We start from the raw sequence: 26,796 nt of genomic DNA on the forward strand, positions 1-26,796 counted from the left end.
AAGAGAAGCGGCGACGTTATTTATACCGATTTCGCGACGTTGTTTATACCGATTAAGAGAAAGTTTTACAGTAAGTTTTATATTTACCATAAATGGTTTCGATAAATCGACATCATCCGGCTGAACCTCGCTGTGGTGTTGCGTTTCAGTCTCAGTACTCGGCACAGTCGACGGTACTCGTCGGTTACTCGTCTGTGCCTGCGCTTTTGGAATCGACTTTTCAACATCCAGGAAATGTCCACCGATCGACGTCATTTCATCGCCATTCTGGATGACATCGTCGTACAGAGAACCACCTCCTTGCTCCACATTGCCATCCGCATCTTCGTTGTCTTTATCCGCGCTACTGTTATCGTTGTCATTGGAGAGGCTAGAGGCTGCCGTGCTCTCTATATACTGTGGTCGTATTTGATCCTTTCTTTCTTGAATATAGTGAGCTACGGAACCGCTCAATTGGCAATGATCCAGGCAACCGTGCCGACATATTTCCACCTTTTTTATACGAATTTTTATATAAGCAAATTTGTCAAAGAAAACCCGGAAGGTAGATTGTAAATATTATATTGTAAATAATCAAGTTTGGTTTGAAAATCATCAAATTATTACATTTATTACCTTGCATTTGATATGAACGCTTAACGCGTCTGGGAATTTAAACGCGTGGAAGAAGGCGTATGTAATGACGGTCGCGCGGTCGTCGGAGCCGCGCGCCTTCAAGAACCGGCTGATCATCTTCGGTCTTAGCACGCATCCGAACTCGTCGCTGAGCTGTATCGTGTGACCGCCGCCGTCCGAAGCCACGCACGACTTGACCCGCATGTCGAACTCACCTGTGCTCGGTTAAATAACAGAAAATTACGTTAGCGCCCGTGCGATCGCCCGGAAAGTTTCGTGTATCTGGAGAGCTCGTTACCTCGATAATCGTTTATGGCGACGACCAGAGTAAGAGTGGAGCCGAGCGGCACGATACCGGACACGGGGGGCGCCCATGGACCCTTGCCGTGCTGAATTTCCATCCAGCAGTCCACGTTGTCACCTACGAATGGAACAGCGATGTATAATATGGGTGTACAACGTTATTCATGACGAAAAGAGATATCCAAAAATAGCGTAATAGCATAATACCGGCGGTAATAGCTACATATCACCACGTTTTTGAAAGTGGTCGCGTTTATATTTATTCCAACGGAAAAAAGCGCGATATTAGTTAATTTAGCGATATAATTGTTCTTCAGAGTATTCTCTGTATATGTATTTCGGCGCGGTGCCACGATCGCAGTTTATATATGTTATATAAACTGAAATTAACTCATGTCACTGTGGTTTCACCTGCGGCCAACCGCAAACGGGTGCACGAGTTGCAGTGTATCTCGTATGATATGTTTGCGCGCATCAAATGTACCGCTATCTATCCCTCGTAACGCACGTTCAAAAGCCAAGTATTCATACGTGCCGCTTTAACAGAAAATTACCATCGTGGAAAATACCTGCGTTGCGCATTTACTCGGATATTTAACCGCGATAATTTCAGAAAAACTTGAAAGTCTTCGAGAGGACATGATTCTATTTGCTGTTTAAGATTGTTTACATTACAGCAACAGATGGCAATCGAAGGAGAATTTCTCGTGCGCGCGGATGTGTCGCGTGGTAGTTTCGATACTTTTGATAGTGTCTCCATTAAGAAATGGTAAATATTTGATAAAAGTATAATCGTGAGAACTGAGGTGTACCTCTAAAATCCAACTGTATCACGTCGAGGTCCGCGATAACCATCGGTGGCTTCGATGCGGTCTTTTCATAATCGTTAAACCACTCGCAACGCAGTCGTTTAGCCTCGTCCCAAACTTCGAGTAAATCTTTATCGTACTGGACCACCACGGTATTCTCGTAAAATTGTCCGTGCATGTCCGGTTTCGTACCGCATCTGGAGTAAAATAAAAAAAATATATAAAATAATGTGCAATACGTTTTCTACAGTTCTTATAATATATATGTATATTATAATTTTAACAAAGTTGGCGAAAAGTGATTAACTAAATAAAATTGTGTCTTGATATTTTCGTGTTGTAAGCTCTACGATAAAATGTGACAAAATGCGAAAAAATGCGCGAAAGCAAGAGGCTAGAGTAGATGAAATTTCTTTGATGATACGTCGAAAGTTACATTCGACTATCTATGCTATACATATATGCTATACAGGTATATTTTTCTTTTGATTTCACGCACTTACCTCGCGTAAGCTATCCGAAAGGAAAAGAACGTTTGTCCGGTGGACGGTGGAACGTAGATGCAACGTGGGTCCGCGTGTTGGCCTTTGGACGAGACGATGCCTTCGAAGGGTTGCGAGAATGAGAGGTGGACGTCCATATGATCTTTTCCGCACATCACTTCCAAAGACTGGATGGCCGGCATGCCCTCTGGCCTCTCCAGCGGCCAAATGTCGCTGTTGCTACTGACGCTCCTCAAGCCAACCACCTGCACATTTAAAGAATATTGTACGCTTCTTCTTTGAACCCGCGTGACCTTCCTCCTCTCTCTCTCTCTCTCTCTCTCTCTCTCTCTCATTCTCTATTTCTGCTATCCCTTCGCTTCCTGCTCATTGTCCGACACCGTATGCATGATGTATTTACATGGCTCGTGGCTTCAAAGTTACGCACGTAAAACGGTAAGAATCGGTTGTCGATCCTACTTTCCTCGCGGTACAAGAAAATTACTTTGCGGTAAAGTTCACAAAAAGGTCACTGAGTCGGAAAGTACACCAAGATCTTTTGATTATTTGATATCTGCAGGCAAAAATATTCAACTGAGATACCTTGCGTACATGACGAATAAGATGATAAGCTGAAATGGTTTTACATAATTTCATTTTACACGTAAATGTATTTTTAATTTTTACAACTTAATAAACCCTAACCCGATGTTTTCTTCTAGTCCATCTTTATCAGTAATTAAAAGAAATACTTGATAAATTCAAGTCAATAAGTAGATCGATTATTTATCTCTATACATATTGTTATATTGTATAAAACTATTCCAAGAGATGAGAGACAAGTTTTCAGTTCAGTTTAATTGAAACATCGTCCTTAATACGTCCACGTTGGAAATTATTAGCTATAAATCAAGTTCGTTACCTCGCAACGAGTTCTTTTTTGCGCGCAGTGCGTTTAAAGAGGTTTCCTACGAAGATGGGATTGTAATGAAAACTTAAGTACCCGTGTATTTTCGCTCCGCCCGTCCATTAGACCCAAGATAATCCATACGATTTAGTCATAAATACCTCTCACGCTCAATCGGAACTGACAATCCCGCGTATACTTCTTGCCTCGCCGTTAATGCTGGTATACGAGGTAATCACGAGGCACGAGGCACGAGCCGCGCTGAGCCGCGACAAGAGCAGCATCGCGCTGGATCGCGCGGCACGTCTATTTCAAATTAATCATGACACACATTAGCCTTTTAGCTCGTATTTTCGCTTACTTCCTCTACTAAACGCAGATAACTACAAGTGCCATTATTTTATTGGCGTGTAAAGCAATGTTTAGCGAGATTACAAAAGTGTTAGCAACGATGATGCTGTTTTGGTTGCGGCGCGGGCGCCTGACTGGTTTTCACGGCGATATCTAATGAACTGAATCTTGAATCTAATGAGCGGTTCGGGGACGCTCGATTACGATAATTAAATTTATCATCACTTTTGCTATTTATTACTTTAATAACACGACACTATTATCAATTAATGACACGACTCCATTGGCCGTGTATTTTCAAAGACGTTCTGAGAACACATTTTATTCAATTCTGGAATAAAAGTTATAATAATTAAGAATAATAAAAAATAAAAAAGCAAAAAGAGATATAATACACCAACACAGTTATTTTATGTATAAATTAACTTGTTTATTAATAATTTTTAAAATAAAGGACGTGCGGCAAAAGTAAACGCAAAGTTTGTAAATGTAAATTATTAACCGCGGATTGCGGATTGCAATCTCGTTTTGTAAAGAATTATTACCCTAATAAATCTAAGGGTGTATGTATCTTTCGGGCTATGTGTACTTTGTCAAGATTTATTTGTATAGTATTACTATTGTAATGAAACTTTATAAGTAAATCAATATGTCTGGTCTATTAAACCTGAACTAGATTCTGCTTCTCAGAACTTGCTTGCGTTACAATTGCATTGAAATAGTTTATAAAACTTCTCTATTTTTACATGTAAGTAAACGAAAGTTTACTTATATTGTGTAATATTACAGCTTTTGTCGGTATCGTCCCATCCTTAAACGACGCGACGGTCGATACCGCGAATTTATACTACTACCACATGCATCTACCACCCTAGCGCGGATAAATAATCGTGATGCGCCATCGATTGTCCATGGAACGTTAGGAGTGCCTTTGTTCCAAACGCTTCTGGTTCTGGTAATTAAGGGATGCTATACACATGCGCTTTTGGTCGTGGCCTTAGAAAATCTTAGGTCCTAGACGCTACGTGAACGAGCGAGTGCGGTATCGCCGTAACGGGAGAAGCGTCTTTACCGCTGCTTTAACGGTCGCCGTTTTTCGCGCAAGTGAAAACACGTTTCTACGCTCTTACAATCGCACTGTTAAATGACAACGTTTCATTAGAAATGATTACGCACCTGGCAGACGCGGGTATACACGGCGCGTACCCTTTTTGTCGAGTGCGTTGCGCTGCGGCATCGCGCGGCATCGCGCCGCGTCGCGATGTATACGACCATTGACTTATCGTCAGAATCAACTACCCCCGCGAGTATCTTTCTATTCGCTATCCCGATGATTTGCCAAGATATGGAAATTGACATTTTGTCGTCAATAACTTACCACCGTACGTACCTTTAAAAAGAATAAGATCTTTGTTACTTTATTGCTGGCATTGCATGTTCTCTCTCTCTTTTAGACGATCTTGGAAAAAATGACAAATAATATTCATATTATATATAGCACGTGGGCACTGCCGCCGCGCCGCGCCGGAGGCAGGAGTAAAAGATGTGGTTTATGACTTCTCGAGACTTGGTTATGACCTCGTGCGCATCGGTATTCCAAGGTACTCGAACGTGAGGCACATTGGTAGGTGAGTTTCCCATCGCGGCACCGGTGGCGTTCGAATACTAATGCCCGTCTGCGAATAGTCAATTGTACTCGTGACAGCGGAAATAGCTGCCTCGGTGCCGCGTGCTCGCGTGTGCCGATCGTAAGACGGAGGATTGAGGTCGACGCGAATACGAATGGAGAGAGTTTTATGGCCGATTTTACTGACCTTCCTCAATCCTTCAGGGATTCGTATTACGTATTAGTAATGTAATCAGTGGTAAAATCTCCGTACCGAATTACTGGCGTATCTTCGATAACTTGCTCGTGGACCACGGAGTGCAGTTGTATACAATGGTTCGTACGTCGGTATTGGCTACTACCAACTGTGTCTACTTCGCAAATTTACACGGTTTAACATTCGATTTTACCATTCGCTCTTTCTTAAATTGTAGATCGCGATAGTATTCCCTGATTTTAATCTCGTCTGCTTTGATCTACATCACAAGCACGTCTAGCGATCTGATATACGCACTTATCGTCGACATTTATAGGCGAGACGCGCCTATTTTGCAAGGCCACGCGCGGAGATATATGTTTCGCCGCACGGTACCGTCTATATACGATAGGCTTCACGTGGAGTTCTGAATAACGTGAGAAGGAATGAGGGGAATGGGACCGGGTGGAGAGGGGGTTTCAAGACGGGGTAACGGTACCTAGAGTAGGCATGAATATCCGCTTGCAAGCTGTCGCGGCGGCGGCGGCGGCGGCGGCGGCGGCGGCGGCGGCGGCTCCCGCCGCGTCATCGCATTGTCATCTTGTAAATGGAAACGCGAATTCCCGCCGCGCCGGTCAGGTCAGAGTCGGTCGCTCCCGCGCCCGCGGAAACGACGAGCCTCTTTATCTCCTGCGCGGTCCTCGGTCCTTGCTAAAACGGTATCCCGGTTATTAGGCGGTCAAACGACTATTACGCGAACGAGTAACTTTGGGAGTAGTTTGGTCCGCGCATGAAACCGTTATTCATTAATTATTATAGGATCTACGGCGACTACGGCGCTAATGGCGTAGAGCCATTGGCTAAACACACTTGAAATTACGGTCCATTATCGGAATCGGCGCGGCCGGTCGCCAGACTCGCCAGTGCGCACGGCTCTAGGGCCTAATTGACCGACAAAAGAAAACCGCTAGAAGACGCGCGGGACGAAACGCAAGTCACGAGTTACGAGTCTCGTGTGTAATGCCATGCCGACCTCGCTAGTCGATACACCGCTGTTTGTGCCCCTGTCCCTCTTAGCGCTGCTCGCTCGCTCGCTCGCTCGCTGCTCATTGCGCGTTATTAAGACAGCGAATCTGATGTTTCATCTTTCAACGTCGATAACTCCGCGCTAATGAACCTCTCCAATTGAGGACGAATAAGGCCTCTCATGACACTTCGCCGGAAGCGTCGCTTCGCGATTATTTAGTATCGCTTCTATCTGAACAATTGTACAGAATTGTGCAGAACTGGTATTGCAGATAGATATTTTCAATTAAACCGTATTAAACGTTTAAAACGTTACATTAATCTTTGACACGTCGGCGTCGCTTAAAAATCAGAATAACGTTAGATGATATATCATCTACTTGGTTCACAAAAGAGAGGACGTTAGCTTGGCACTAATTCAAAATCGAAAAGTTGAAATCATATCAATGTTCGCAAGTACGTGATCGTTATCCGTTGGCGTTTGTCCAATTTGCAAATCGGCGCTGTACACTCACCATATAGATCAGCGTACGTAGCAACTTCCACACCCCTGGCATCCTGGAGGTCCCAGCCTCTCACGACGAAACACCGTCCTGCCCTGCAAAGACAAAAACGCACTGGCTCGCATTAGTCCGCATTAATTTCACTGTTGTGCGCGAATTGTTACGCCGCGGCCGCGGCCGGCGCGCGATCCTACACTTGAAACCGGATCTATTTTAATTTATCCGACCACCATGGTCTAGCGAGCAAATTAACCGGGCACCGTCTGCCAGGTTGCGCTTCGAATCCCAAGGAGGTCTCGAGCGCAAAATTGATTTGCCGGGAGAAATCATGATTATGGAGTTTCAAATATGAAATATGTAAGCGTTTGTGAAAATTAGGATAACGCGGTATGCCGCAAAATTGCAAGGAAATAGCAATAATCTCTTGTAAAAAATTAGAGCAAACAATAAAATAGTGATATTGCCTGCCTACAGTACCTATATACATGTGTGAATGTAGAGCATTCCCAGATAGTGAACGAAAATGTATTTTATATATAAATATATATACATCAATTGAAATAGTAGGTACTAAACCTTCACGGCTTTGCCTTGCCACACACATGTGGCGTCTTTCATATTTTGTTATCGCTTTAAATCAATTTCAAGATTACCGCGACGATATATAATAATACAACCGGTGAAAATCGATATTAATAGTTATAACAGTACATATATTTGTAAAGATAGCTTAATCCTAACGTACGGCTTGCGCAATCGACCTGAAAATGACGGATACGATGAATATCTAGCATTGTGTCACGCAATGTGATTCATGTGCATCCATTTGCGCTGATACGGTAATAATTAGCGACACGGATAAGATACGACATAAGCTACCGTGTAAAAGTCGAAAAAGCCGAACGATACATGCATTAATGTTGTCACTAATTGTTAACCTGTAATTTTAAACGCGTTTAAAAATTTGTGTAAGCATCTTCGATCTTTATTTCTTTTTAACATTTTGGAGAAAATCAGGAATTCTAGTAATGTTTTTAGGAGACGTTATATTCGTTTTCTTCTGAAAAATGCAGGAAAAAAAAATATGAATACTTCTCGACACAATCAAGTGCAATAGATTATGAATATCTAGATTTTGAGAAAATTTTGAGAAAATTTTGTGAAAAAGAAATTTGACTTTAAGAGTCAGTAGCAACGTAATACGAAAAGAGGGATAGAAACTCGTCGCTATACATTTGTGAAATCTTTCAGTTCTTTGATGAAATAGGTAGTCCGTTTAATAGAACTTTTTTGTTTTTTCATAGCGAATTTTTACGGTTATCGGAATAATGCTGTTATCGAGGGATGCTAGCCATTATAACGGTACATCAGCACAAAAGACGCAGTCTATGTAATTGACCCGTAGATAACAGATGCGGTATGCGACGTGGGATAGTGAACGCGTTTCGCTATCGAGAATATTGCTGTGTAATCGCGGTCGCGATTGCAATGGACACGGAGAGATAACCGTAGTTTATGAATAGGAAATATCAACGTCACGCACAGAGTGACAGTAGCATACCAATCCCTTGCTTTACACGCCATTCACGTGTTTACACAGTTGTTAATCGCTGCAATCAAAATCCAATCATGTCCAAATCCCAGTTTCTTCGTTATAATTTTTATTATTCTTTCATAATAAGAATGCTGTTCCGGAAGTTTATTATAGAAAAATTTCAAGATAATAATCTTTGCAATTGTGGTTTACAATATTTTGGATCCTGCTGTATACGATATACTTTTTTGTTTTGTATAAGAAACAAAAAGTAAGAAGAAGCATGCAGACAGATTATGCTTTCTCGTTGTCCGTTCTACTTAATAGTCGTAGCTCATCGTCTCCGTGAGCGACCGAGAAGTCGCTAATGCATGAATCTATAAGAGTAATATTACCTCGATTTCTCTAACAATACGGTAAAACTATAAGCAGTTTAATTAGTATTATTATTCGAAACAATGTGGTGGTAACCGGTTAATATATATATATATATATATCTCATATCATCCGATCAAAATAAATTAAAAGCTAATGATTATAAATCAGTTGATTACTAACTGTTCGTTTGCGGTGATTTATTCTTTTAGCGAAGAGAAAAGATGAGTAACTGGGATTATTAACCATTTGCAAAGAAATTTATTAACAATTTTACGATACAAGTGATATTAATTTTTAATTGAAACAATGGATAATCTTTTCCTATATCCGTAGTTGGCTGTATTTGCAATTATTGTATGTAAAGCAGTATTTTACAAGTTTTGTAAAAAGACATTGTGCTCTAATAAAGAATGTTTTAACTACGTTTTAAAAGGATTCATCTGACATTCCATATTAAATCTCAAGGTTACAGCGAGAGCATGAGCGATATATAACGATCATCGCGACAGGACAGGGATAACATGAGCAAACCCAATACCGATTTCAAGGCTGTTCGCGGCTCGTTAACTCCGCCGATCGTTTTTGTTGGATTAAACGCATCGCTGCACCAATACTCCCTTAACTGCAGTTCCAATATTGACAGCGATCGCTTCAGACTGTCTGATTATTGGACGAACGGCGTACCCAGCAATATAAAGATGCGATCGAATCTTTTGCTCTTGCAAGTAACATCTCGCACCTGTGTGTGTCCACCTAAGTAACAAATTATACGTCAAGTTTTTGACGAGCGTGAGACGTTCCGGCCGAATGAATTAGTGGATCGTCAGTGAATCTTATAATTCTGTCTTTTTTTCGGTCATTCCATTGAGAACGAATAAACGTTTTTTTCTTTCTATTGACATAGCCATCATTTGCCATGTTTGACTCTGAGACAAAAGAGATGATTTTTTATGCACATGGAACAAAAAGTCTATAGTTGATCTTCCCGCAAAAGACGGTAGATGCGACGGCAAATTAAAACACATATATGTATACTTGTAGAGATTTTTAATAAAAATAAAATAAAATAAATTATATAATTTTATTTTATATATGTATATCATAAAATAAAAAAAAATAATGGTTCTTCAATTAAACAATAACTTTGTGTATGTGGCAAAGCGAAAGATTAACTACTGTAAATAAAAAGTTTTAAGGAAAATTCTGTCTGAACCTATCCCAAGAGAAATCTCAGAGTTGGCGCTGTTGCTTGAAAGAGGACGTTCGCTCGGAGTCTCATAATTCAAAAGGAGCGTGCAGTGTCACGGTGTCAATTGTAATCCCGCTGGCTGTGGGAGATGAATTAAAAGAAGGAAGCAGAGACAGAGCTGGTCGTTAAGTCCGCGATGAAGGCATGTATTACGACTTTAATTAAAATCGAGTTAACTAGTATGTTGCTCGTTTAAGTGGCACAACATGGATTATACGGACAATGTTTAAGCGCCGATAATATATTTGCAAATATCTGTTCGTGACGCTTGAGTTGTTGCGATTGTTGCGAATATGTAATTACTGCGGTTGACCAGCGTCCTAACAGATTAACGTCTACACGTTTCGATCTTGATTTATGTTCTAGCGAATATCAAACAATTAGCGCCGACTGTTTAATGACTCGTAGCTCCCGGCGAAGAACTATCGTTCCGCGATTGTTGTACCGGAACGATTCTCAGCAGGGTCGTTCGACGACACGCATCGTGAAACCAAATGGATAGAGATGTACGAGAAATATTCCCTTTACGTTAACATTAAAGAAGAGAAGCATAATCGTTGAAATATCCATCGTTAAAAAGTTACATAATATTAACAATTATAAGAACGTTGCGAACGTACGATTTGAAAATGCAAATGAAACGATATAAGATTCAAGAATGTCCAGAATAGATAAAAAAGGAACTTGTAATAAATACTTGATTTTAAATTTGATTTAGAAGAAATCAAAGAATTTATATTCGAACACATGAAAGTTGTTGGCGGCTTAGATACTTGATACATGCGAAGCCGATCGAGATTCGCGATCATGCATTATATGCTTAGGAAACTCTTATTTCGTTCTGCGATATTAACTACATACAATTTATATGGCATGGCATGGTTTATACATATTGAAAGGCGAACTTTAACGGATTGGATTTTATCGTTCGTAATCCTTAAAAATTTTACTATTTCACACATTTTATTAGAACAATTTACCAATAATGAACAATTCTGATTTCTCGAGCAATAGACCTCGACTAGAGTATCTAATAAAAGTTTTTGTGATATGGCTAAAATAGAATTTTTATAGACTTTTAAAACTTTCGTGATTTTATTAATAATAGCACTTACATATATGCCTGCTTTTACATTCTTGGTTGTAATAATTTCCAATTGGGTTGTCATATGTGCCAACCCAATCGCGATTTGTGTTACCATTCTTATTTAATAATATTTTTATTTTACAGTTACATCGCGCGCGCGCGGACATGCCCTCTTTACTATTAACGAGTATAAAAAGAATAAGGGCTTGCGATGTTCGACGAAAAGTTACGCGGCCGACACGTTAATAGGAAGAGCAGGCCAAAACGGGTGGTCCTGATGATGGAAGGGTTAATCGAAGCAAGGAGCTGTTTCGTGATACACGAGTACCATGAATACTTGGTGTGTTTTTGATTTGCCCGCCTCAAGCATGTCGGCGGAAAGCATTAATTAGCTGTGCATAACCGACTCGTACAAGTGCATATGACGCACAAGTACATACAAGGATCTCATCGCCTCGGTATCGTTTTCTAGCACTTAATCTCGATGTTTATGTTTACACACTCACTTAATTAGCGAGTAGTAAGTGTATAGTAGGTTAAGTAATTGTAATAAATATCAATCTTCAATTTAAACAGATCTTTAAAACATTTCTATGAACAGCGAAAGAGAAATTTCAATGAAAAAAATACATAGTAGGCACATTTAGAATCTTCCACTTTTTCGAATTTCCGAAAGTCAAATGCAATTTATATGCAATGTTAAGACAAAACATTTGTATTATGAGCACCTGTCGATTCGCCTGTTAGTAGAGATAGATGGCTGGAGGTAGAGAGAGGAGAGGATAGGAGAGAGATTTGTACACAATACATTCTTAGAATGTTTCGACCGGGCCGGCTGGATTACACGCGTCTTCGTAACGGTGTTTCCCGTTCGGGCCGGTGTGCGATAGATCCCACGCTAATAATTCCCTCACGGCACCGTTTCAGGACGCTTTAATGTGACAGCGTTGTCTCTTTTTTAGTTTTTCTTTCAACGTCGACCTCAACGTCAACCACTGTCAGTTACACATGTGTGCAAGATCATGCACTAATATGAGAAATTATATTTATGATTACGCGCGTTATAGCTAAACATTAGCTACTTATTCATTTTTCAAGCAAGCAAGCATAAATCAATAAATATCTTTGTATATAGCTATTAATATAAGCTAGTACAAGAAATATAAATTTAATTTTTATCATAGAGCAATATTTAGCGATATCTATGTTAGGTATTATTCATTTGGTGATAGTTAACGCGCGTTTGACATCTTTCTTTGAATGCATTGTTATTGGTTTCTGATCCGCACCAATTTCTCACGGTATCGTTCTCAGATGCACTAACTTAATACATCAGCCTCGCGCCAGCTCTTTCTTTTCAGCATCATCAACAGTAGGTACCTTCTTCTTTCTTAGCGCGAACGCGCATACGACGATTTGTCTTTGCGTGTACGTGCATCGCAATATCAAATCGATCGTCGCGTCGTTTATGGTATTCGAGCGACGACATGCGACAGGACTCTACCTCACGTCGACCGTTTTAGAATTCCAGTCGATTCCTTCCCAGAGTGGCAGTCGTGATTCCATTCTTCCATTCGGACGGACGACATCCGCAATTTATTTAGAATTATCCTCCATTTTTGGATTTTGGATTTAGTACCATTAAATCTTACGGTAAAGGGGAAATGGCGAACTTTGACACGGTAAACTGTATACGACTATAAAAAGGTATGCAATATTACACTATTATATTCTCATTGTCAAACGTATGTATAAGATCATAATTATGAAAGTTCATATACATTAAATTAAATTCACATAAACTCATAAATCGAGTACTTTTATAAGACCATAATTTTGGATCGATTGCGATCTTCGTATTCGATATTTGTTAAACGTTAAACGTGATATGGAATGATGATCGAAGCGAAATGTGTAAGAGTGTGTGTTAATTGCAGATTCATGTTCGAAAAGAACTTGGCGAAACATTCATCGCTGCGAACAGGGTCAAGATAGCGTTACCAGGTTCGGCTCTTCTTCTTCTGGCCGTTTAATACTCGACAACCGTACAGCGATAAGCTTTATAAATTCTCCGGAACACGATCGTGCACTGCGTACCGACAAACGTACCGCTTAGTGCCGGAGGTAATGACTAGTATTAATAAGTAATATACGGTAAATGTGACTGTCAAATTTCCAACCTAATATATGTACTATTTACATGATACTTCCGTACGACATGATATTATCGCGGAAGTAATTCTTTATCGGAAATCGCGTTATCTCTCTTTAATAAACTTTCTTTTTTCTATTCATCAAACGGCATATTGAACGCATAGATATTCTTTTTATCACCTAATTATTTGTTCTAAAAAAAATAAATGTGTTAAATATAAACGAATATAATCTTTCTTTTTTGGTAATGAGTAACAAAGATAAAACGATACCTACTTATGTCGACTTGTGTCGCTTGCTGGAAAGCTCCCATACTACGTCTTTAAGAATTGTCTAATTTATCTTTGAAATGTTTGCAGAGTATACCTTCCAAAGTATTAACTCTCATGGCATGTATATGATGTATAAAATCATCACTTTCCTTTTTTGTGTTTGATTTGATGGTATCGTAGAACACAATGGAGAATGGGGGGTACAATTCATCTGGATAAACTACATTATAAGAATTATAATAAGCGCAAGCGTCGTCACGCTGATGTTGCAACAATCTTACATCTATACATATGTACGTTCATTTCATAGATAATGTATCCTGCGTATATATATATTAATACATCGCGTCTCTCGTTAAAATAGAATAGAAAGGAAAGTATCACGGTATCGATTTGATGAAAGAGTAGATTGCATCATTAATTCATTTCTTATATGATTCGATTATGTTTCGTACCGTTATACCTATACCTCATCTACAGTTCATCCATATAAAATTACACACGTATACGATACAATACAGAAATCTCGTATCTATCGTATCGTGCTCGCGCGCACGGCACAATTAAAGTTATTACGAAATATAAACGCGATAATTAACCGCGCATTGATCGGCCAGTGACACTAGATACGTTGAAATTTACCGTTTCGCTCGAGCGCGTCATAACCCCTTCGGATATTATTTCGGATTTAATCGCAGCCCTTTCTTCCTCGCTGCTGTGAGTGCTGTGTGCGTTGTGCGTTGTACATACGTGCTCGGGAATTTATTACTCGGCAAATCGAAAAGGATGCGGGAGCGAAACGAGCTTGCCGATGCAGCGCGGCGCGGCGCGGCGCGGCGCGGCGCGCGGAGCTGGGATTCGGTCCACGAGTCGTAACCGCGCGCGTAATTGACTTTACGATCCATTCACCGCGATCGAGATCGGTTATGTTAACATTAACGGTTAATGCGACTCAATGATCGTCGTTGCGACGGAAACGACTGGGGACAATTATCGCGTGCGGAATGTCTGCTCGATGCGAAATAGCGCGTGTAGGAGAACGTGTACACGCACGCGTGTGCACGACACGTCACGCGTGTGCACACGCGATGCGATTATGGATAAATACAGGGTAAGAACTGTGCTTGTTGGCAGCTGTATAGTTATCGACACCTCGGCGATAAACGCACTTCCACGAGCACTTCCTATCGTAAACGTAAATATAAAAAAAAGCGATTTAATTATTTCTTTGAATGACACAACGACATTGTTAAGCATTTTTTATTTGTTATAAATAAAAATCAGGCAAATCTTCCTAATTTTCGACCTGCGTTATTATTGCTTTATCGATGACCACTTGTAAATAAATCTTTCTGTCTCTCTTTCGCTCTGGTATGTTGCTGATGGATGACTTTTGCCGATTATATCTCATAGTATATCACGGTTGCGAGGGATAGTTGCATCTTCTCATCGATAGGGAATTAATTAAAATTACAATTGCGCGAGTCAGTTAGGATTTCGCAATTATTTGCATCGCATCCGACATAATGTATCTTATAGCTCATACATTATACCAATTTATCAATAGAAATTCCTCAAAACTTGCGATTTCGATCTCACGAGTATTTATATAAAATTGTGTTGCATGCGCTGTATTACAATTTTTTCGATGTTTACAATTATCTATTAGGTTTCTATATTTATTTGGCCTTTTGACAGCATTATCATAAATATTCTAATATAGAATGTGTGTGTGTTAAGCTTATATGATAATATCTTAATTTAGTGATCTAAAAGATTCTTGACAATAAACACTGGACTCAAATCCAAAAGACAGAACCCCACACATTGCTTTGATAATATAGCATTTAAAAAAAATGCTAATGGAAAATAGATAAAAATTATTAAAAAATATCTTTTACTAGCACATTAAATTATTACATCATATTTAATAAGTAAAGTCTGTTCTAATCAATATGGGAAAACGTATAATTAACACTATATTTTATGTTACCCTTACGAAAGATTATTGATTCTCTAGTTACAAGAGAATCATAATTTTTATAAAACAAGTCTTTCTGAATTAAGCATTCGTAAATGAGTGATAGTTGTCGGTATTATCGGGGAAATATAAACAATCGTTATTCCCACGGTACGTACCGGTGTCTCAACGTATAAATAGATAAAGTCGTGACACGGTAATGTTAATTCGCCAAGGAATTACATTGGCAAACGAATGCAAAGTTATGTCGGGCGCGATTCCAAGTCGTATGCGGCGAAGTTGAATGCCCCGACGTCGTCGATGGATGGATTAGTGCGGCCCGTACTAACGTAATCGTATGCCTGGTGAATATTTCATGAAGCGCGGAAAAAAGAGATGACACCTGTTCGAAAACCGTTAGTGTACTCCTTTTGCTCGCCAACGATGGGCGGAGAGGGCAAACGGACGTTCGGCGACTTATTTCGATGCAAATTTTCGAAAAGAACGCCCGCCGTGCGAACCGTGAATTTGGCGAGGCTGGTATGCACATAAATGCAGTCCATTCCAGAAATAAAAATCTTGGCCTACATACCCAACATTGATGCTGTGGTTTCAAAAGATTGTTGTACTAATCCTTCCATTTTTTTTGTATCTTTGATGATACGTTTTAATCTTTTATCTATAATTTACAATACGTAAGCATGTGACAAAGTCAAATTATGTGCCATATGAAATATTTTATATGTAGATCCCTCAAAATGATAAATCAGATCGTATACGCGTGCAATCCGCTACTAATTTGTTTCGGAACGACATTATTCTTAAACACGAATAGCGAATAGCATGCAAAAATATCTGACACAATTTCGAATGGTGCCGTGTATATACACGCAATCAAGTGATTCACGGAAATTCTGTCTCACACAAATCGTATCCGTGATACATGCGTATGCATGCCAGCTTATTCGGATCCGGTTCACGTATACTTGCGCGCCGGTAGTGTATATCTCGGTAGTGTTCGATCACAGGGCGAATTCGCATAATAGCATATTAGACGCGTTCATAAAACGAGTCACACAAATCCATTGATTTCGCGATAGAAGGTGACATCTAATTTGTTCGTAATTTAGGAGAAATCGTGACTTAAATATGTTACTTCATACAAGTATATTATAGAAGGAAATGATTAAATTAATGTGCTATCTCATTCTATTCGTAAAAAAATTGATTCATTGCGAATCTAATCTTCTTTAATTGTTGATTCTCATCATGAAAGGTGCAGAGATCTATGTATACAACCAACTGAATCTATTTTCTTCTACATCGAGAAAGTAAGGGTTGACCGACATTCATGGTGAGACGACGCGACGGCGACAGACACGAGGGCAACAACGGCGGTAGCTGAAGAAGCAGTAACGGCAATGCGTTTGGCGGACCGCTAACCGGAATGCGTGCGCTAACTCTTGGCCGTCTGGAGGCTTGGGGCTTGGGGCTTCGCAAAGAGCGGTTGGCTGATCAGTTTGACTCCAAAGAGGCTGGAGAGGGATAAAGACCGATGAAAGTAGAGGCAGCGAAGAGAGAGAGAGAGAGAAAGGGAAAAAGAAAGGAGCGTAGAGAGGAGAATGAAGTCGATGATCCGCTGGAACGAAGTCTTTATCTATATGTGCAAGAGAAAGAAGCAATGAAGAGAAAAGCGGCCAACGAAAGAGTGAGGTAAAGATGAACGAACATAAGGAGATGAAGTAAAAGAGGGATAAATTAAAAAGAGATAAGAGATGTGCGCGCGCGTGTGTGTGTGTGGTGTGTGTGTGTGTGAGAGAGAGAGAGAGAGAGGGGCGGTTTAAAAGCACGTGGGGATCTCAGGCACATTGCGTCCGGACCAGCGCGGCGGCACGAAAATTTAGTGAGGCCTCCTTGCCCCCCTGTCGACCGACCACATTCTCTCCCCTCTCAATTTCCTCATCCAAGAACCTTATCCGCCCGGTTGTTTCGGCGCGGTCATTCTATTCGCACGCGTTTACATCGGTAAGCAGATCACGCAAGTGTGGACCGCAGATAATTCGTTTCTCCGATGCCTGCTCGTTTATATCAAAAGGAATACACTTTATGATATTAAGGCTACTTGCACATTTGATACAAATTAGCAGCATTAATCCCGATTAATTTTTAGATAGCTGGAAGGCATTGTAATGTTTTTCGTGCGCTAATCAGACTCGATTAACATTCATTGAAAGACCGCGTCTATATCACATGAAAAACAATATCTGTACTGTGCATCATTTAATGACGTTATATCAAATAATTATATAATATTCGTGTAATGCATTATAAATTTATTTCAGGGACTAATTATTATTATCTCTCATTAACGTCATTTTTTAATTTTATACTTAATCTAAGAAAATATATCAATACGCACGTAAAGACAATTTCTATCAAATATTCTACAGAAAAATATCATAAAGAGAAGATAGATAAATCAAGTAGTAATAGTAACAGAGAGTTCGCAATAGTTGCAAGACTCACCTTGCAACTGTGGAGTGTGCGCGTAATCGCCACGTGTTAGCTGGAGCTCAATAGCTCCTCGTGCAGCATCCCGGCAGAGTTTTCTTATTCTCTTATTATTTCGCTTTCGTCTTAATCCGGAAACTTTACTAGTCGGAGGTAGTATTTGTTTAAATATTGTTTCTTTTGCTGCGTCAATATCGATTGTTAAGATGCTATGTCGCCGGATGTATGTCGTTCACCGACGTGTACACTACTAACGGCGAGATCCCTCGCAGACCTCGTTGAATAAGTCGCTTGGCGCACTTAACACAATTCACCGGCGCCGTGACCTCCTTGCTAGCGTTTACCTTGGCGCGGTCGTGGTCGCGGTCATCGTGCGACTGCAACTTACCGGTCGTGGACGCGTAATGTGTCTGTGTCTTATCGCGGAAATGTGTCTTAACACGGATGTTGAGGCTCTCGGTATTCTTTTAGTTTCTTCAAGTAGCTAGAAAACACTAGCGATCTTTTTCTTTAAACTACTTTGCTTTTTCGTGCAAATAAAAATGGAACCGCGATTTGCAGTAGAGATATAACTGGGATAGATATTGATGTTTCCACACCCGATTCTTGTTTCTTGATTTCTTCCCTATACGCGCGTTACCACACCAGGGAGCTCGCGTTTCCGTTCGCGACGAAGATGTTCCGCCGACTGATAACCTACCGTCTACTTACCTCCGTCGAGCGCCCCTAACCCGCCCAACTCCCTGGTACGACAGGTGCTCCGCAGGAGTGGGAATAAGAGGATGGTCTCGCGCGGAGGGGACAGGGATAGTACGTACCTGTAGCGGCGGATGTAGCGACGGCAGAGGTAGCGACGGCGGCGGCAGCGACGGTGATGGTAGTGGCGACGGTGGCAGTATCGCGAGAGAAAGAGAAAGAGAAAGAGAGAGAAAGAGAGAGAGAGAGAGAGAGAGAGAAAGAGAGGAGAAAGAGACAGCGAAAAAGCGACGTTCAAGACAGAGAAAGAGGAAGAACTGGACAACGGTGGCGGCAACGGCAAGTGGTAGCAGCGATAGCGATGACGATGGCGGTGGTGGAGCCGGACAGCCGAGCAGACCGAGCAGAAGAGGGCAACGACATTGCTCCAACGCGTCTTTCGCGAGCTTCGACACATTTACCGAAAACTACGCCACTGCCATCGACGCCACTGTCGTTTCGTCGACATTCTTCGGATCCCTTCAAAATCGATCAATCGCAGCTCCGTTCTGGAGAATCTTCCTCGCTCAACGGCCGGCGTGCCTTCGCGAATGTGTGATATTAGATCACGTGTGAGTGCATGTCAGAGACACGACGGAAAGATCCTGTTGCCTTATAATCCTTTAGAAATTTTAGTGAGCTTGCGTCCTAGATTCCAGAAAAAACTTCCTTCAACACATTGTATCACGTTTCAACTTTGAAGCTCATGTTGCTCCGTACACAAGCACAAATGTCCTGATAACCGTTCAATGTAAACCGTTCAACCATCATCCACCATCCATCAAAGATTAGAATTTTCACGAATTCATGTTGCTTCTTGCTGATCAATTGTAGTTTATCGCGATCGGCATCAAGTATATCCTCGAAAATTAGATAAAGAGCAGTTAAAATTTATCGAATCAAAACTATTATTAACGTTAGTTGACCAACTAATGTTATTTTTTATCGTTGGTCTCTCCGAATTCGGATTATTTTATAAGCCAATTGTCCACTTCCACTTCTCACTTTCCTTCTCACGTTTATCATAATTATTTCATCTTTCTCACATCTTCATCCTTTCTTTTTTATTCTTTTCCATCCTTTTCTTTATTTGATATTTTTTTACTATGCTTTCCTTTTTCTTCAATTACACATTAGATATAATCACGCATTACAACATTATTAGCTAACTCAGTTTGGTCAGCTTGGTCAGCTTGTTGCTATTCGCGATAAGTGTCTTGACAACTAAAGAGAAAAGGAACAGTTTCCGTTTTCATGATCGCGCTAAAAACTCGTGGTGCGGTCCCTTGCCAGTTCGCGCGTTCTAAGAAGAATCGGGATCGCGGGATCGTCCACATAAGCGCGCTCGTCTCGCGTCGTGCGAGAGGCAGGGCAGAACGCGACGGTTGATTCGATTTGATCTGAGGCGAGGCCACAGACGGATCGAGAAGTGACGAGGAAACGAAATACGAGTTGAAGCGTTGTGCACTTAACTGCCCTAAAAGGTAGTACTTCTCTCTTTGTTACCCAGTCTTTGCTACCTAGTCTTTGCTACCGTCATTTCTGAGAGTAGAATGCTCTATGGCGAGATGCTGCGGACGTTTCTCATGTAAGTTTCCAGAAGAATTCGAGTCCAGTTTTAAGCATAACTTGTTTAACGTGGCATAATGTTTTTCGCGAATTTTCTGCTGTTTATGAAAATGCTTGGTAAATAGTGTAATTAAAAAAAAGATATATAATTAGAAAATGGAACGTGCATACGATAGAGCGAGCGTATATGTATAATCATTTGAGGGCCGATTCTCCGATTAACTTGTTTCTACGGGGAGACAATTATAAAGAGATGAAGAGTGAGTTTGATCGGAGAATCAAGTTAATCGGAAACTGTGAAATCGGCCCAGAAGATTTCCGTCTCTTTCGTATTCGTGATAATTATATGAAGCTATTTTATATTATCTTAACTATCCATCGTTTTAAATAGTAATGAAAGGAATGACTTGACGCAAAAAAGAGCATCGACGCTGTTTCATCTTTGGCTTTCTTTCGGTGATCTTATTAATACCTCCAAACCTTCAGATGCGCTAGTAGCCACAGACTTCGCGTCCGGGCGCACGTGATGCGCATTTTCGAGCGCACGTCACGAAACAGGGTCGCCAGCCATTGTCTTGTCCTCTTGTATCGGCGAATGTTCTTAACGCTGTCAGGTGCATATCAATGACCACAGCTAATTAAAAAGCAACCTATTTTGTCAGAGGCGATTTAGATAATTAATGCTGCGCGATGTGTTGTATGTTAATTGTGCAGAGTGTAGTTTAATAAGAATAATCAGTGTCATTCCTATGATTTGGAATAGAAACGTTTTAAGTTTAGAATCAAATTAAAAATCTCGCTTCTTCTTGTTACAAATTTTATTTTACGTTTGGAGGTAGAATAAATTCAATATTCTCGATAGTTACAATTATTGCCTGATCAATGCTATAGTTTAACAATCACATAATCTTTGAGCCTCTTGAAAATTACTTTTTAAATGCTTCTATTAATTTGGAAGAAGTAATATGTGTAATTATTAGTTTAAATTTATCATAGATTTAAGCGCAATTTTACAGTGAGGCATTCGACAATGAAGAAATCGGTGGCGAGGCTTGCTGAGATCTCGGTTGAATTTCAGGTGCATACAGATACTTATTTGCTTGATACCTTTGCCCTGGGGGTCGCGCGAGTACCTCTGAACTTTGAGCGAGATTCAGTGGCGTCTCTCTACCACAGACCTCGTGCTAACTTACGGCTACGTGCTCCCCATGCGACCGTACTCTTCGTTTTCAGGTCAAAAGTTCGAAAGTGGTGCATATGCCGCAGATACTGCCGGCTGACGTGAGCCGCGTTGTTGTGCATCGAGTTCATGAAGAACCAGACAAATCGCGCGATTAGCAATAGCACTTACCCAAGTGTTGGCTAGAGCAAATATACAGCGGACGCTATATAAATGTTTATTTGAAAAATGTTTATTCCTCACTTTGAGCACATTAATATTGTTGAAAGCAAGCAATTAAATATTATGTCATATAAATAGTAAATGATTTGATACTTTAGCAATTTTGCGACGTTTAGAATAAATCAAAATTTCAAGATGTCTAAAGAATCAATATCTCGCGAAAAACTGTTGACCTTTTCGCGCAATAGCTCGCAAAAAGTCGGTAAAATATGTTACAAATACATCCCTCGTGCGAGAGTATCAATGCCATCATACTCATGATGGCAATCCATTCAAACCATTCCGGACATTAATGCGTTAGCACGCGAGTTGTATTTCACTTCAGACACTCGGCTTTTCAGCTAGTTTCTAGGCGGACTGATAGAATGGTGATACGCATCATATCGCGCGTACGGATATTGCGATTATTGGTGCAGATCAACGAGGTTCCGCGAAGAGAAGTGAAGACAAATAGAAAGCGATAGAAAGATAGATAGATACAGAGAGAGAGAGAGAGAGAGAGAGAGAGAGAGAGAGAGCGAGAGAGCGAGAGAAAGAGAGAGAAGAAAAAAGATCGAAATTACTTCAGAAGATTTCAAAACGAAATGCAGCGTCAAGGTCGCATTGTCACGTATTTTATATGAATGAAAGATAAGAATTATCGCAAAAATTAAGACAGTGACTGTGAGGCTTACATCAGAGAGCACAATTATTTTTCTTGTCTTATAGGAATTCACAAGTCTCTCAATTTTGTATGTGCAGATAGTTTCTGTTAATTTTGAAGATATATGTTTTAAATTGTGTAATTTATATAATGGTTATATATAATCTTATCAATCAAAATTAAGCTTTAAAAACAGCTATAAATTAAGATACATTATATGTGCTACGCAATTGGCATTGATTCGTATGTCGAATAAAATGTCAATGGTAAATCGAACGCGGTCCTGTATACGTCTATACGTATAGGTACTCACAATGACCTTGCATTAGAATTTGTAATTATCTGCTTCTCTGCTTTCACGTAAATGAGCATTCTCTAACATTAGCAATATCGCATGTAATTAATGGTGTTCTAATATTTATACATGCATGTTTAACATATACTTGTAGTAATTGCCGCTGATACTTATTAAAGTTTATGAGCAAGTTTTTACTGTGCGTAAAAATGGAAACAATTTCACAATTATTAATTAACAGACGGTGAAAGAATGTGTGATATATTTAAAAATTTATTTGAAATACTCGCTGTATTCTCACAATTTTTTTTCTTCAAATTATTCTTTTAAGTTGCATAGAAAAATATCACTGAAAACAAGTATAACATATTATTACGATGATTCCCTATGAGTAAACACAGTCAAGAAATAAATGTCAATTATATTACTCGCGGTAGAACTATCGATTCTGCGTAGTTGCGCATTTTTTAATGTAATAATTAAAAAGTGGATGCTACTTGGAATAAACTAGCTTCCGCAGAATCTTGCGCTTATCGTGGAGTGTACCGCGGGGATGAAGGAGATCAAAGGTCTTCGCTGAATCCAAGATCGCTTTCGATGGAGTATTCAGCGGGTACCTATATACGTCGCGGCGGGTATACTTGGTTCGAGTAAGTATAGAATGCATCCTCCGGGGTAGAGTTTCCGGGATAGAGTTGAATTAGTCGTCTCGAGACGGCCAAGGTAGTCCGTTACGTGAGAGGACAAGGAAGAAAAGAAGGATTTGACACCATCGTCATCACATCGAGTGGTAGCCTATTATTTGTTCAGCTCGTGAGTTCGCGCGCTGCCCATTACTTAACTAAGCATTAACCGAGTGATTCCGCGATTGTCGTTGTCGCATCGTCGCCATACGAGCCGTCCGTAGCCGCGTGAAAGATAAAAGATGAAAGAAAAGACTACGCCCTGAGACGCGCGCGAGGTAACTTGGAGCAACGGCTTTTCTACACGCAACTTACACGGAACACCGCGCCGCACCACGCCTCGACCCGGACCCCTGACACCGCGTTCCTCAAGACGCAGCTGTCTGGCTGTCTCGGCATTACGAGAGGAGCCATTCTGGCGCACGTACACAGTGATTATGCGTGCTGGAATCCCAGTTGGCAAACGGCTACCGTATCCCAGGTAATGGTGCTAAATAAATTAGTAGTTGAAAGACTTACACGTATTTTGGATAGAGTCAACACACGTGTTGTCAGTTCCCCAGGAACTGGCTAGGTTTCAACGTGTTGTATTTTTTACGTATATGCCTCTCCCATTTCGCGAATGTAACAAACAACTTGTGCTACGACATTCTGTGTACGCACGCGAGGAACATAAATCATTACTCGAGCGGAACCGATTATTGCGCGCTACATTGCACCCCGCCCCCTCCCCCTCCTCCTCCGCGTAATTAAATACAAGTACACAAATACTTAATCATATTCTGAGTTGGGAATCGATGTGATTACAACGACTACTCGATGTTATTCGCAACTCGATCGAAGAATGAGCACGTAAGTTTGATTTATGCCGCTCGTAGACGTCGCGGATGAGCAATTCCGGCGAGAAAAAGATGATCGGGGCGCGAGGCGCGGCGCGACGAGATCTCGGGCTCGGATCGAGTACAAGAAGGGGAGATAATTATACGTGTGTATACAGATGAGCGCGAACGATCTATGCGCTCATCGTGCGCTCGCACGTGCCGGCTGTCTACCGCCCATCTATTCACGGCCATCTACTAAGTAGTTGAAGTGCGGTGGGTAATAGTGTGACAGCTAGTAAGACGGATGTTGAGCGGCAGCACGTGCGCGTATTTGAGAGCGCCATCCTCGATGGCTCACGGCTGGTCACTTATAGGCCTAGTGGTGTATCCGGCGTAACGTGAACGCGTCATTAATTAGGTTCAGTGAGCATCGCAGAGGCTTTAACGGTATACCGGAGAGACACGTTGCCATTAACACGAACGCGAACGCCTCGAACGATTCAACATCGGTCGTATAGGCCGATCGTAACGAGGACCCGAGTCTATGCACTGTTCCATGGGGTCTCTACTTTCCATGAGAGAGAAAGAGAGAGAGAGGAGGGGAGAGGGGCGAGGGGGTGAGAAAGGAGTGAGAGAGAAAAAGTGAGAAAGAGACGTTCCTCTTTGGAACGTGAACCACAGTAAATATAGGCGCAGTCGCGGCACAAATGCGGTAAAAATCTCCGGATACGTCTTGTCTGGCATAACAGTAAAAGATTAGTTTACTTACGCGAGCCCGGACGATCAATCGACACGAGCATTGCTGGAATTTTTCTTGAAAGGCCGTACGAACATCGATGGAATTCTAAAATCGAGTCAAACTAAGCTAGAAATTCATTCCTGTTTGAATTAGACAGCGTATGATGATATAAAAAAAAGCTTTGTAATATCTCTAAATATGAAGCGGAAAGCCACCGAGACAACATTTTGCTAGATGTCTGGTATCGATCCGGATTTATGTTTCTTGCTTCGAGTACAAGATAGCAGAACCACGTAGTTTCTTGGAGATACCACTTGTTCCTTATTCTTGCAAGCGTGACGCTCGCACCTGCCAACTAGTCGAACCTGATTAAGCTCTATCTTGTGTCGTCGTATGAACCGCATATGCTTCGGCTGTAGTTTACTCGCCTTTCAGCGACTCTTTTGCTCCGCAGGTCAATTTCTTCAACTATACGATCAAAGATAGGTACTTTCGAATTTATCGAGTTCTCCTATCTATTTTTATTATCGTAGAATTAAATCGCGCATATTTTTCGGTAGAATTTCGGTAAGATGGCTTACAGAGATTTTATCACATATCTGGAATACGGCCGGAGTACTCAGGTAGCGTTAGCGTAGTGCGAGGTGTACTTGTGTTCTATCCGTTCTAGGCTATCTCAGTCGAGATTTTTAGGAGGATTTCGCACGATTCGCACAGCGATACGACCGCGACGGTCGAGATTTCCTTTTTGGTCGCTAGAGATAAATGCGAAAGATTCGCCGACGTAAAACAGTCATCCCATTCTCCCTCTCTTTATCTTTCTTTTTCTTATATTTTATTAGAATCGAATTTAGTTAAAGCAGGAAGCAATTTCACGAAAGATTTTTTAACAATTTTGAGAAAACAATCTGTAAAAGTGCACAGTATTAGCTGCGCTACAACGAGGTTCTACCCAAAGATATTTTATATATGATTTCAAAGGCTTCGAATATGGTATTAGTTATTACATAAAAAAATATTACAAATCAATTTAAAAACGAAATTTGACGAACGATAAAACGTGATAAAACTCAGGAATTTTGTCGATTCCGCGCAATCCCGATGATTGTTCATACTAACTTCATTAGGTAATTAACCGCACCGCGCGCTCAGTTTGACTTGATTAGATCTGTCTCGTTTCGATGCGGCAACGTAACGAACGTGACAAAAAGAACAGCAGCTATACACGCAAATTAAGCAAATGCTCTTTAATCGAGTATCAAAGCTTTTGTTGTAGTTTTACGAAGCAAGAGACGCTTTTAAACGTTACGACGTTGATTTTAATCATTAATATCGTTACATTGTTGCGTAAAGTGTTGCTTTAATAGGTCCATAAAATATAATTTACGTGGAAATTCAATTCTGTTACGAAGATCGTTGCGCACTATACTCTTTATTGATTTTTGTTAACGACGTAATGAAAGCTGTAAAAAAGCTAATGAAGGATACATTGTAGGTATTACAACTGAAAAATGTAGGAAAGCTATTGTAATTGTATACTATAAAGAATAAAAGAAGACACGAAACAATTGATACATAATTAAATTTTTAAATTCGCTGCATGGTTAATTTGTTATATATATATATATATATATATATATATATATATATATATATATATATAAGTTATTTCTAAGTTATTTACGTATAATCGTTGTTATAGCCATTTCATTAAGAAAAACGGAATGGCATGATCCGTATACTCTAGAGAATCTTCGCTGTGAATCCGATTATTTCCTGCCTTTCGTTAACAGACCGGTGAATCTTTAAAAGCGTAACGTTCTGACGGTAGCAACGGAAGTTTTATTTTAACAAAAAGCACGGCTATTGTTATTGATTAGTATTTCCGGTATTCCGTATAACCAACGCTTCCATTTATTTACCCTTCCCATTTTTCGTAAATTTAAATATATATTTTTCAATCTTA

At 40.4% G+C, this 26,796-nt stretch overlaps 2 protein-coding genes across 10 annotated transcripts in view; one reads left to right on the plus strand and one right to left on the minus strand.

Annotated features, from left to right (window-relative positions):
• Positions 1-26,796, minus strand: part of M (zona pellucida domain-containing protein miniature) — a 308,803-nt gene that overhangs the window by 2,614 nt on the left and 279,393 nt on the right. For 6 of the 9 annotated variants that reach the window (XM_071797780.1, XM_071797778.1, XM_071797782.1 and 3 more), the window contains 6 exons: positions 6,811-6,893; positions 2,231-2,475; positions 1,731-1,924; positions 914-1,036; positions 616-830; positions 88-492 (listed from right to left, as the gene is read on the minus strand). In XM_071797780.1, coding sequence (XP_071653881.1) covers positions 88-492; positions 616-830; positions 914-1,036; positions 1,731-1,924; positions 2,231-2,475; positions 6,811-6,852 — 1,224 coding nt within the window. In that variant the 5' untranslated portion in view covers positions 6,853-6,893. Of the gene's footprint in view, positions 1-87; positions 493-615; positions 831-913; positions 1,037-1,730; positions 1,925-2,230; positions 2,476-3,277; positions 3,423-5,768; positions 5,954-6,810; positions 6,894-17,958; positions 18,591-26,796 lie in introns of those variants that run through there. The other 3 variants (XM_071797786.1, XM_071797785.1, XM_071797787.1) reach the window with 3 other exon arrangements.
• Sol1 overlaps positions 23,526-26,796 on the plus strand; it is a 238,388-nt gene continuing 235,117 nt past the window's right edge. Inside the window, exon 1 of the mRNA XM_071797777.1 lies at positions 23,526-23,751. The gene's annotated coding sequence lies outside the window, so the exon portion shown is untranslated. The remainder of the gene's footprint in view (positions 23,752-26,796) is intronic.

Source organism: Temnothorax longispinosus, chromosome 2 (genome assembly GCF_030848805.1).
Source record: "Temnothorax longispinosus isolate EJ_2023e chromosome 2, Tlon_JGU_v1, whole genome shotgun sequence".
NCBI lineage: Eukaryota > Metazoa > Arthropoda > Insecta > Hymenoptera > Formicidae > Temnothorax > Temnothorax longispinosus.